The sequence below is a fragment of the Carcharhinus amblyrhynchos genome, chromosome 11 (genome assembly GCF_965287045.1).
Source record: "Carcharhinus amblyrhynchos chromosome 11, sCarAmb.v2.hapA, whole genome shotgun sequence".
NCBI classification, from domain to species: domain Eukaryota; kingdom Metazoa; phylum Chordata; class Chondrichthyes; order Carcharhiniformes; family Carcharhinidae; genus Carcharhinus; species Carcharhinus amblyrhynchos.
The window spans coordinates 17816190-17829530 of NC_137334.1; the positions used below are offsets into that span (position 1 = coordinate 17816190).

The following is a 13341-nucleotide window of genomic DNA, read 5'->3' on the forward strand; positions in this document are numbered from 1 at the left end:
TTTTTTAAAAAAAACATCAAGTAACACATCGTGTGTTACTGTTTCTCAGAAATACCATCACTGCAATCATATTTACAGCGGTAATGTACTCCAAATCTCACCAAAAAGAGCACAAAATGGAATTTTTTAAAAATCAATTTCACAAACTAAAGGTGATCTGACCCAAGTTAGTTATCTTATACTTCATACATCACCCCAACATACCTCATTCTTGATGACAAATATCAATGCCTGAAGGCTTGAAACTGGACTGCTTGGTGCAGCAATCAATGTAAATAGTCTTTCACATCTTCAGTTGCAGAAACCTGTTACTTAGAACCTCATTTGTTACCTTAACCACACTCCTTTGCGTTGCTTTATTTGCCTTCCACCATTGGTTATTCTGAAGTCTGATTTCTGAAGGTCTGACAGCCTTATCAAATATTTTTTTGCCCTTTAATGAAGTGCCCAAGGCAATGCACCAATTCATGTGGAAATTTGCTGGAAATACATGGCTGTGTATGTGGAGGGCAGCAGCCGCCTCTGGCAGAGATAAATCACTTACACCAGAATATGATTAATAGCAGGCTGCTCCTCAAGAACACAAACAATCCAATGACATGCACAGATGCAGGTTGCCAAATTCATTAAGTCCGCACATTTACAAAGCCTTTTCTTTCTCTACTAACATTTACTGTAATTTGGAAAAGAAAGTTTGTAATTGGCTTTTTACACAATTCCCATTTTTGAATTATTAAGACTACAAGCAAATGACGCGTTTTCAGAAGCCTGTGACTGGGCGATTAGACGACACATTTCAGCATGAAAAACATTTATAGGCTGTACAGAACTGTTAACCTGAGCGAGGGTCATTTCAAAAAGCTAACTGCAGCATGAGGCTTGGGAGGAGTAGAGTACTGGGGTTGAAGGAGAAAAGGAGAAGAAAAATGAATCAAACAAACGATAATTAGCAGTAGAGTGCTAAACTCAATGGATTTTAGATTGGATTTAGCACAATTCCAATGCTCCTGGTGGGAATTTTATTAATTTCCCTTAGAATATCACACAGCTTTTCCTGACACAATAGTTTATGGTGAACATTCAGAGCTTCAGCTTTGCAACAGTTGAGGTCCATTGTGTATACATTTGAACCATTTATATCATGTATAAATCTTCAACTAAAGCTCAAAATCATGATCACAACATTCGGGTGATGAGATGACCATCATTTCTGGGTTTTCACAAAAAGTTCTCCATTCTCACAAATGATTATGACTGTGGCAATGAAGTGCTAAAGGAACACAAGCAGCCTTGGCTTTGAAAAGTCATGTGAAAAGCATGGTGCACAAGGTGCACAGACATAAATAAATGTTACATGGAATCACAGAATCCCTATAGTGCAGGAGGCCGCCATTAAGCCCATTAAGTCTGCACCAACTCTCCAATGCGGCAACTTACCCTGCCCACGTCCTACCCCTATCCCCGTAATCACACATTTCTATCCTGCTAAAGGCCCCTAACCTACACATCCCAGGATACTAAGGGGCAATTTAGCATGGCCAATCCACTTAACCTGTACATCATAGAATCATAGAACCCCAGAGTGCAGAAAGAGGCCCTTCGGCCCATCGAGTCTGCACCAACCACAATCCCACCCAGGTCCTACCCCCATATCCCTACATATTTCACCCACTAATCCCTCTAACCTATGCATCTCAGGACACTAAGTGGCAATTTTAGCACAGCCAATCAACCTAACCCGCACATCTTTGGACTGTGGGAGGAAACCGGAGCACCTGGAGGAAACCCACGCAGACACGAGAAGAATGTGCAAACTCCACGACAGTGACCCGAGCCTGGAATTGAACCCAGGGCCCTGGAGCTGTGAAGCAGCGCTGCTAACCACTGTGCTACCGTGCCGCCCTCAACCTTTGGACTGAGGGAGGAAACCAGGGTGTCTAGAGGAAACCCAGGCAGAGATGGGGAGAATTTCACCTAAGGACTGAAATGAACTCAGGTCCCTGACACTGAGGTCTGACAAAATGCCGATCTGCCAGGAAAAACATTTTATGAAAATGAAGGAAAACTCAAGTGGGAGGACACTGACAGCATCCTTCAGATACAGGGATCTCCACTACATGCTGAACTTCTGTCCAACATTTCAAATTTGTGAAAGGTCCCGGAAACAGACCTTACCTCTTCAGAACTGAAACTGAAACTTAAACCACTTGGCATCAACAGAACAGCGCATCACAGCATTAACAATTAATTACCCATCATGATTGCATTCCATCCAAAACTGCATGAAATGTCTTATCAGTTTCTCCTGTCAACTCAAAAGCACGTCAAAAAATCAAATTAAACTTATTTTAAATGCACTTGTTAAACAGAAATAGACAGATATTCAGCAAAACATTTAACTATTCAAGGTTTCACTGATATAATGAAGTGTTAACAAACAAGAGAGCTCCAAATCTTAGTAGCTTCACAGAATTAGCGATGAGTGACAGACCCAACAGCCCTTACTTAGCTGCCACTGGAAAAGAAAGTCAAACACATAACGGTAGTCCTTAGGGAAACCCAGCACCTTTGACAATTTTCTGGAACGCAAAAAAAAAACTAGGTTTCCTATGAAGGTCAAATCTATTCTTCAGAATGGTCAGTCTGTTAAAATTATTGCAGGCAGGTTTTAATCTCAAGACAGTTGCCTTTTTTTAAAAAAAAGTCTCCAGTTCAAGCTTGCACATATTAATATTGTCAAGAAATAAGCCATTGCTTGCCACAAATAAGTTTTTAAGTGCTCTGACGAAGGGTCATCTAGGCTCAAAACGTTGGCACTATTCTCTCTCCACAAATGGTGTCAGACCTGCTGAAATTTACCAGTATTTTTCTGTTTCAAATCCCAGCATCCACAGTATTTTGCGTAAAAGTTTTTAAGTTTATGTTACTCATTAGTGTCACAAGTAAACTTTCATTAACACTGCAGTGAAGTTACTGTCAAAGTCCCCCAGTCACCGCACTCTGATGCCTGCTTCGGTACACTGAGGGATAACTTAGCACAGCCAATACATCTAAGCAGCACGTCTTTTGGGCTGTGAGAGGAAACCCTATGCAGACACGGGGACAATGTGCAAACTCTGCAAAGACACTGACCCAAGCCGGGAATCAAACCTGGGTCCCTGCTGCCATGAAGTTACTATGAAAATCCTCTCAACATAACAGGTGTAATGTAGAAAGTTTCATCACTTGATGAGAGTTGGCGATAAAGAACCAGTGCACCCCAGCACCGCCATACCCCCCAGTGTCCCCCGTCCCCCATAATAACAGATCTCTAGATAAATACATTGGCTTTCTTCCTCATCCCCTAACACCAAAAGAACTACAATATCAGCCTCAGCAAGTGTGAAATTTCAATTCACATTGTAATCTGTAATATTAAAAATACACTCCAAAATCTTTTGATAAATGGAAGTGGAAGTTTTGCTTCCACTATTGTTATTGTGATACTGTTCATATCACTGAGACCACAAAAAATTCACGTCTTCAAGCTTCACATTGGCTTTTTCCATCAATTTGCGGCCCAGTCAGAAAGAGACCAATGGTTTTGTAGCTCCAGAAATGTGTCTGGGCAAAATGCAGATGTTTTTTGATCGCTCCGGGGAATACTGCCTGATTAATAGATAAAGCCATTCTAAAGAAGCAACAAAGATATCTGAAGACCAGCAGAATTAAAGAGACCTTATGAGTTTATTGGAACCAACATTCCAAATTCCCACTCCAGTTAACTCAAAAACCACATTGTATGAAGCCAGTGAAGAATCCCTACAGTGCAGAAGGAGGCTATTCAGCCCATTAATTCTACACCAGCTCTCCGACATCTTTCCCAGGCCTACCATCTTTAGCCCCACTCATTTAACCTGCTAGTTCCCCTAATGTGCACATCTTGGGACACAAAGGAGCTCAATTAGCATGGCCAACCCACCCACATCTTTGGACTGCAGGAGGAAACCGAAGTACTGGAGGAAATCCATGCGTATATGGGGAAACGTGCGAACTCCACACAAACGGTCGCCCAAGGCTGGAACTGCACCCAGGTCTCTGGCGTTGTGAGGTAGCAGTGCTAACCACTGCACCAGCATGCAGCCCAATTAGTTTGGCAGTTAGTCCACTGATAACAGCTGTCAATTTTACACAGGTTTGAAGTCGGGTTGCTGAAATATTTTTGGAATTTAATTTCATTTTCAGCATCCCCTTTTTTCTGTGGTGTGGCCAAACAGCTAAATCAAAGCAGTGAAGCATTATAGTTCAGCCCCCAGCTTCAAATGCAAAAACAGTAGCTCCAATTACAAAGCCAACCACTGCGTGTTCAGAAATCATTAATACTTTTCCTCCAAAAAGACTACTGGAAATGTTGTACAGAGAAATAATTTTGCATTCACTCAATGGCAATTTTACTGTGAACAATTAACTCTTTTGCTCGGAAGTACAATATCAGCCATCATATATCGCTGATGAATTACTTTAGGATAAGCCCAACTGCTATGAGGGATGGGAACTTTATTTGCTGACTGCAGGGAACATGAACAACATTTTACAGTGAAGGCTTGAGGCAGCGTTTGGAGTGATGGCCCAGGTGCCAATGATTACAGTACTCAGCAGGTTTAAAGCTATAGTCTGGCACTTTTGTTTGGCCATTCACTTCTGAGTGTGAATATATCCAATTGAAAGGATACGACTTCAAGGACAGGCAATGTGACTTGACAGCTGGTGGGGCCTGACCATCAATTGCTCATGTGGTGGCATCAATTTCCTTGCTTGAACACTAAATTGCTCCCAGCATCTTTCTATGCAACTGTCTTCTGAACTGGCTATACAAATACGGTTACAAATGCACAACATGTGCGAGCCTGCTGTGTGTTGAACTTAACTTGGTAATAACACCTTCCTGTAGGTCACTACCAGTGTTGTCCCAAGTTCTTGTAAAACAAATTCAAAAAAATTATAGAAAGGATGAATTCAAGACATTTTGGAATTACATTATCAGGTAAATCAGAGAACTAGCTACTGCCTAGTCAGAGAGTGGGGACTCTATAATTGGCAAAAGCTGCAAATTGGACATGTCAAAAGCTGTTCCTTAATTTTGAGAAATAATTTGCTTTAAAGGGTAGCAGCCTACATATCAGTTCTGAAATCCAAACTGTTTTTCCCTCAACTCCAATATGGCGACTTGGGTCTTTGAGCATGTCATCACCTCCCTCCCCTCAACGCCTTCCTCCCCACACACCACAACGATATTTGTACAGCAATGTTACCTCCCAGAATAAAGTTTATTTATTAGTGTCACAAGTAGGCTTATATTAACACTGCAATGAAGTTACTGTGAAAATCCCCTAGTTGCCACACTCCAGCACCGGGTCGGGTACACTGAGGGAGAATTTAGTATGGCCAATCCACCTCACCAGCATGTCTTTTGGATTCCAAATTTACTCTGACCATTGGGCAACCTTGTGTCTTAACCTGAAATCTTCCTGGAAGCCTGCTGAGGTGGCAAAGCACATATTATTTAAACAAATGCCATTTCCAACTTGTCAAATAGGAATGAAGTTTATTTCTTATTTTCATTCTTCCAGTTTTCCTGGAGCTCTCTTTTTTCTCAGGCAGAGACATGGCCTCGGTTTCGACAGCCTTTAAGTACCTCATGAGAAAAGATGGACAACTGGATTCTCCAACTGGCCCTTCATATCCAAAAGGAAAACTCTCTCACATACTTCTGCAGCTGCACTTAGCGAGAAGCTGATAGCCAGAATTGAGTTTTCCTATCCGAAGATTACGAACACCAAAATCTACACAGACCTACTGAATTGTAACATGTCCGATCTGAGATTGTCCAGACTAAATCAGATCACAGATCATACTTGGGACTTGCTTGTGTTATATGAATCATGATCATACCATACACTGTACTTACCAATGAATGTCATTTTTTAAAAAATGATTTTTCCTTCCTATTTTTTCTTATTCAATCTTTACGTGCTTTAGTCAAGCATGGATGGCAACTAGAATAGAAATGTTCACTTTGTAAACTGTAAGAAATTGGCAGATGATCTGAAAGTCCCCGAGTCCTCATCAGCTGGATTGGAGGTGAAGCAGATAACATTTTGTGCACAAGTTTAAGACCGTTTGTCACCTAGCACTGTAAAACAGAACTGCTGCATTTACAACCAGCTGTCACTTAAAAAAATGATCCTTCCTGGAAGGTAGACTCAAGGTGGAGAATGAAAACTTCAAAAAAGGTGCAAGATAAAATGGAAGAGGGTGCTTTAAGCATTTGCCACATTTGAATTTCTAAATACAGGCCATGAGATTGACACATGTGTGCATTATTAATTTACATGCCTTGCTGCAGAGCAGATCAATGCATTCTTAAGATGTTTCGTGCTTTTCATCATTAACATATGTCAAGGACTAAAATCTGTCCACTGAAGCTCGTTGTTTGAAACAATCTTAGCATTTACTTGTTTCTTGAATATATCCAATATTATTGTAATTACTCCAAAAACATTCACGACTGCCAAAAGATATCGCACATCGGTCCTGAATTTCTTTCATGAATTTTACAGAACTTAAGGTCTTAAAGGCTTGCGTCCTCTCCCAGGTTATCGCCTTCATTATTGCCACAGCCTGCCAGTGCACTGATGTGAAGGTCTCGAACCTCATTTTAAAATTCTTTCAACAGGTCTGTGATAGCAGTTTTGTCTGACGTTTTCCTGTCGAACATTTCCAGGCACTTTGACACTGAATGATTACTCACTCCTCTGCTGGAGTCCACAGTCACTGCACACATGTTCCCAGGTGCTCTCAAAAAACCATTTGTCTTTCACCACTCATACACCTTCAGAAACGTTCCTAAAAAGCCTCCGCCATGACTCTACCTTTGGCTCTCCCCTTCAGGGTGTTCCCTTCTCTCAATCAATGCACAAACCCTAAAAAGCAGCACCAGGGAATGAGTTGAAAACCCAACAAACTGCCCTCTCATGTAACAGAATAGCTAACCTCCTTCTAAAGTGAGAAAAATATCCACCCCTCCTGGCCCATCCTGCAAAATTGGAATTGAGTAAAGTCAAGAAAATTGAGAACAAATCAAGGCTTAACACAGCACAAATTGTGAATAATTTTTGCAGCACATACCTTCAGCCATGCACTTGTTTCGGCTGCCTAAAGAAAATGTTGAGAAAAGAACAGTTAGTTTTCGATGTCCAGGCAGCATAAACAACAATACACCCATCCCATTGTTGCTTAAAATCCAAGCAGTACAACATTTTTCTTCAAATGATCATTTTACAGAATCATAGAAACCTACAGCACAGAGGGTGGCCATTCAGCCCAACATGCCTGCGCTGGTTCTTTACACGGCAGTCATGCTCAGTCCTAGCCTCCACTTTTTGTTCATAACCCTGCAAGTGCCTCACCTGAAGTATCTCTCAAACTCCCTTTTAGATTTATTCATGGAAACAACTTGCACCACCTTTTCAGATGGAGCTTTCCAGATCCTGACGGTTTTCTGAAAAATTATATTCTCATCTCCCTCCAGATCTTACACCAATGATTTTAACACTATTACAGTTTTTCCCCTGTTGACTCTAAATGAGGAAATCCTTCATTCCTGGTAACAGCAAGCTAAACCACTGCCTCCCTCTTTTTAAAAAAAATTTAAACTGTCCTTCACAGAATTGCCTACAATATTCCAACTGAGGCCTAACCAGTAATTCATGAAGTTCTCAGGGCAGCACAATGGTTAGCACTACTGCCTTACAGCACCAGGGACTTAGGTTCAAATCCGGCCTCAGGTCACTGTCTGTGCGGAGTCTGCACGTTCTCCCTGTGTCTGTGTGGGTTTCCTCTGGGTGTTCCAGTTTCCTCCCACACTTCAAAGATGTGCTGGTTAGGGTGCATTGACCATGATAAATTGCCCCTGAGTGTCAGGGGGATTAGGATAAATACGTGGGGTTATGGGGATAGGGCCTGTTGTTGGTGCAGGCTTGATGGGCTGAAAGGCCTACTTCTGTGCTGTAGGGGGTTCTATGATTTTAACATAATGACTTTCTATTTCTCCATGAGAATTTAAAGATTGTATCATTACAGCTTTATTGTGATAACCATTGTAATTAAGTGCATGAATTTACATATTAATACATGCAACTTGAATTTTTTTTTCCAAAGGGTCAAGTCACATAAACATCTTCTGGACCCAGAAATAGCCTCAGCCAACATTATCTGGTTTTCAATTCATATCTGAGAAAATGATTGTTCTCCCTCACAGAATACAAATTTTAATCACGTGTACTTTATACAGAGGGAGGTGCTAAAATAATTATTATCCAACAACCTGAAACATTCAACTGAAAAATTGAGATCTTAACACTAATAATCTACAGTGTGCAATTTTTATGTACTAAATTCCCACTTTGCATCTTATTTGTTTGTTTCATTTATGGTGATCATTCATTTTTCAGTGTTCAGCTATAAAGGCTAATTGAAAAAAGTTTAATTTACAAAAAAGAACAACAATAGATAGCAGATTTCATGATGAGTTGGATGTTATGCTGTTTTGTAATGATATTAAAGTTTATGTCATGTGGGGGATAACATTAGTGCCACTCATTTGCAGTGATTGAACAAATCTAATTTAGTTTTTATTACATTGGCATATGGAGATCAAATTCCCCGAGTCAATGATTCATGCAATATTATGAATCATAAAGTGGTACTTTGCAGGAAACCATTCGGCCCACTGAACAGGTAGGTGCACAAAACTCGTTCTTTTTCCATCAATTTTTCTCTTCAGGTTGAGCTCTTTATTTTAAATTTTGGGGTGGCATGGTGACCCAGTGATTAGTACTGCTGCCTCACAGTGTCAGGGACACAGGTTCAATTCCTGGCTTGGGTCACTGTCTGTATGGAGTCTGCATATTCTCTCCCCATGTCTGCGCGGGTTTCCTCCGGGTGCTCCAGTTTCCTCCCACACTCCAAAGATGTGCTGGTTAGGTGAAATGGCCATGCTGAACTGCGCCTTCGTGTCAGGGGGACTAGCTAAGGTAAATGTATGGGGTAATGGGTATAGGGCCTGGATAGGATTGTGGGCTGCGATTCTCCCACCGCAACCTGCAACTTTTCTGGTAGGTCAAGGTGGGAGATGGGTGTCGCCAGCCTTGAACTGGGATTAGTGCACGTGCCGCGAACACATGCGCATCTCCCAGAGCCAGCGAACAGTCGCTGGTCAGACTATGCCGAAAACCGGTGGGAAGACAGGTAAGTAATTTAAAACATTTAAAAATGTATTTTAAATCATTATCAAGAACTTTCAGGTCCCGATTGAATCTCCCACCCTGTCAGGAGTACTTAATTCCGACGGAGTTTGGAATAGCTCCCCATGTTCGGAGAACTAGTGAGAGGAATGAGGTGGGTGAGGGGTAATTGGCCCCCCAAGGGGGTCGGGTGGTGGGGTTGTTGCCCCCTGAGCATGGGCACCCTGGCAGTGCCAGCCTGTGTCCACTGACACTGTGCAAGGGTCAAAGTGCCCATGCCCTTGGGACACCTTGGCACTGGACAGGGCCGAGGTGTGATCAGTGGGGGTCCCGCTGCCACTCTGCAGGCAGGATTGGGGCGGGCTGGGGCATGGTCTGCCAGGATGAGGGGAGATTGGGGGAGGAGAGAGGAGATTGTGTGTGGGGGGGCGGGGGGTCATCACCGCTGGGAGTAGGTGAGTTGTGCACCAGGGTGCTCCGGGACCAGGGTGAGGGTTTTGGGAGGGGGGGGGGGGTGATTTGGTCAGGGCTGGCCCAGGAATTGCTCTGTAGGAATTGCCCCACCACCATGGGTTTTTCATGAGATTCACGACTGGGACCTCTGCAGTGCACAGTGTGCAGCGATTCAGGTGAGTGGCTGAGCTGATAAAACTATCCAGATTTAAAACCGTTTTCCTGCTAATTTAGCACTTTTGGCAGAATTGCTCCCCCGTGGGCCGAATGGCCTCGTATTGCACTGGATGATTCTATATTCAGCAATGTGAGAGGGGGGTGTTAGTGGTGCGAGAGGGTGTTAGCTCACCAGTGAGTTTTTTTATTGATAATGCTAACCAAACTTTAGTTGGGGGTTGGTGTCAATGTATTAGCAATTGCATCGTTAAAGGAAGGTCATATCATTGGCTCAATAGAGTATAAATGGACCCAGCTGAAACAGTGAGCATGGGGAAAACCACTCTGGAGTTCGTAACTCAACACGGAGCTCTGTGAAGAATAAGCATGCTGTAGGTAAAAGTCAAGCTGCTATATTATTCCTCCACCATATTACTGATCTAAACAGGGGTTCTGGAATTTGGCACCCATGGTTCTGTAGTCTTGCACTACTACAGAGGAGGAATCTGAGATCGGTACTGGGTGGAATGCTGGTTCAACTCACTGTGGGAATGGTGATGTCTTGTCAGTAATGAGAGGACGATAAGAGCATTGGCCTGGCATCATTGGTTCAAATGTTTTAAAGAGATTGCTGAATGCCGTGTTTGGTGATTGGTTTCTGGACATGTGCCTGTCTCAGAACCTGTCTCACATCTGTCACTGCATTATAATTAACATAGGTGAACCCTTCCTTCTGTTTTTAAAGAGCTTTCAAAATTCAGTTCCACTCAAAAGCTCTCTGATTAGGAAGAAAAACACTGTCTCTCGACTTTGATGTGAAAAATGCCTGGCTTGGGCTTGAACATTTAATTAAGAATCTACTCAAATTAATTGTCAACCAAGTTGTACTCAAATCATTTTCAGCATGACAGAAACTGAAATGCTAATGCACCAATACAATTTACTCTATTGCTGAGGAAGAAAATGTGTACAAGTTGAAGACAAATGAAAGCTGAAATAGATGTGTACAGAGTACAGCCTCTGTCTGAGGGAGGTCTCTTACACCCTCAATACCCACCCATACCCCAGTTTTAGAGTCAGAGTCAGAGGTTTACAGCATGGAAACAGGCCCTTCAGCCCAACTTGTCCATGGCACCCTTTATTTTAAAATCTTTAAGCTAATCCCAACTGCCTGCATTTGGCCCATATCCCTCCATACCCGTCTTACCCATGTAACTATCTAAATGCTTATTAAAAGATAAAATTGTACCCGTCTCTACTACTACCTCTGGCAGCTTGTTCCAGACACTCTCCACCCTCTTGTGAAAAAACTGTCTCTCAGGACACTTCTGTATCTCTCCCCTCTCACCTTAAACCTATGCCCTCTAGTTTTAGACTCCCCTACCTGTGGAAAAAGATATTGACTATCTACCTTGTCCATGCTCCTCATTATTTTATAGACCTCTATAAGGTCACCCCTTAGCCTCCTATGCTCCAGAGAAAAAAGTCCCAGTCTATTCAGCCTCTCCTTGTTACTCAATCCATCAAGTCCCAGTAGCATCCTAGCAAGTACAAGCATAAAACTAATGAACATTTTTGGTTTTATCATATCGTGCCGAACAGCATAAAATGTGCATTGTTAGAAACTGAAGGAAGTATTAAAGCATTAGGCTAATTAAATGCTTCTGCAGAGTCTACCTTCAGGTAAACATATCCCTATTTGTTCTATGCAAAATGAAGCGCGATTTCTCCAATTAGAAGAGGAAAAAAATCAGAAAAAATACCGAGCAACTCCCATGTGTTGGGCATCATTACGGAATGGCATCCAACATTGTTACTTTAAATATTTATTCATGGATGTGGGCGTTACTGGCGAGGCCAACATTTGTCAAACATTCCTAATTGCCATTGAACTGGTTTGGCTTGGCCATTTCATAGGGCAATTAAGAGTTAACCACATTGCTGTGGATTTGAAGTCATACGTAGGCAAGGACAGCAAATTTGTCTGTGTATTTATTCGTGTCACAAGTAAACTTGCTTTAACATTGCAATAAAGTTGTTGTGAAAATCCTCTAGAAGTCACACTCCGGCGCCTGTTCAGGTACGCCAAGGGAGAATCTGGCACAGCCAATGCACCTAACCAGCACGTCTTTCAGACTGTGGGAGGAAACCCATGCAGACATGGGGAGAACGTGTAAAGTCTACACAGACAGTGACCCAAGATAGGAATTGAACCTCAGTCCCTGGCACTATAAAGCCACAGTGCTAACCACTGTGCTGCCCTATAAAGACACTCAAACTAAATGGGTTTTCATGACAATCAATGATAGTTGTCACGGTCAACATCATCAAAACCAGCTTTATATTCCACATTAACTGAATTCAAATCCCACCAGCTGCTGTGGTAGGGTTTGAACACACATCCTCAAAAGCATCAGCTGGGCCTCTAGTATACGAGCCCTAGTGACTTTACCATTATATCACTTCTCCCCTTGAACCATCACTTCATTGGCAGATTTAAGAAACACAATAAAAAGAATGTGGGGAGACAGGCAAAGTTTACATGTGCCTTGGACAGATGGGGCCAGTACACTGGGAGTGAACAGCATGACATAAGAACATAAGAAATAGGAGGAGTAGGCCATCTAGCCCTTCGAGCCTGCCCCGCCATTCAATAAGATCATGGCTGATCTGTCGTGGCTCAGTTCCACATTCCCGCCCTCTCCCCATAACCCTTAATCCCCTCTCTTATCAAAAACCCATCAACCCGCGTCTTAAAAATATTTAGCGAGGCAGCCTCCACCACTTCAACGGGCAGAGAATTCCAGAGATTCACCACCCTTTGAGTGAAGAAGTTCCTCCTCAACTCCGTTCTAAACCGCCCCCCCCCTTTATCTTGAGGCTGTGCCCCCTAGTCCTACTGTCTTTTTTGAGCGGGAAGAGTCTGTCCACCTCTATCCTATCCATCCCATTCATCATCTTATACGTCTCAATGAGATCTCCCCTCATTCTTCTGAACTCTAACGAGTACAAGCCCAGTTTATTCAGCCTCTCCTCATAGCTCAACGCCCTCAACTCCGGTATCAGCCTAGTAAACCTCCTCTGCACTCCCTCCAAGGCCAAAATATCTTTGCGCAGGTGCGGCGCCCAAAACTGCACACAGTACTCCAGCTGCGGCCTCACCAATGCCCTATACAGCTGCAGCAAGACCTCCCTACTTTTATATTCAATCCCCCTCGCTATGAACGCCAGCATCCCATTCGCCTTCCTGACCACCTGCAACCTGGGTTTTTGCGACTCATGCACAAGGACCCCGAGGTCCCTCTGCACCGTCGCCTGCTGCAGTTTTTCGCCATGTAAGTAATAGTCCTTCCTACCATTCTTCCTACCAAAGTGGACCACCTCACACTTGCCAACATTAAATTCCATTTGCCATTTCCTGGCCCATTCGCCCAGCCTATCTAGATCC

At 42.9% G+C, this 13341-nt stretch overlaps 1 protein-coding gene across 12 annotated transcripts in view; it reads right to left on the reverse strand.

Annotated features, from left to right (window-relative positions):
• The window catches only part of LOC145349943 (double-stranded RNA-specific editase 1-like), a 262569-nt gene that overhangs the window by 103781 nt on the left and 145447 nt on the right, over positions 1 to 13341 (reverse strand). For 9 of the 12 annotated variants that reach the window (XM_080198635.1, XM_080198641.1, XM_080198646.1 and 6 more), the window contains one exon: positions 7168 to 7194. The exons of the other annotated variants lie outside the window; for them this stretch is intronic. In XM_080198635.1, coding sequence (XP_080054761.1) covers positions 7168 to 7194 — 27 coding nt within the window. The remainder of the gene's footprint in view (positions 1 to 7167; positions 7195 to 13341) is intronic. 12 annotated transcript variants of the gene reach the window in all.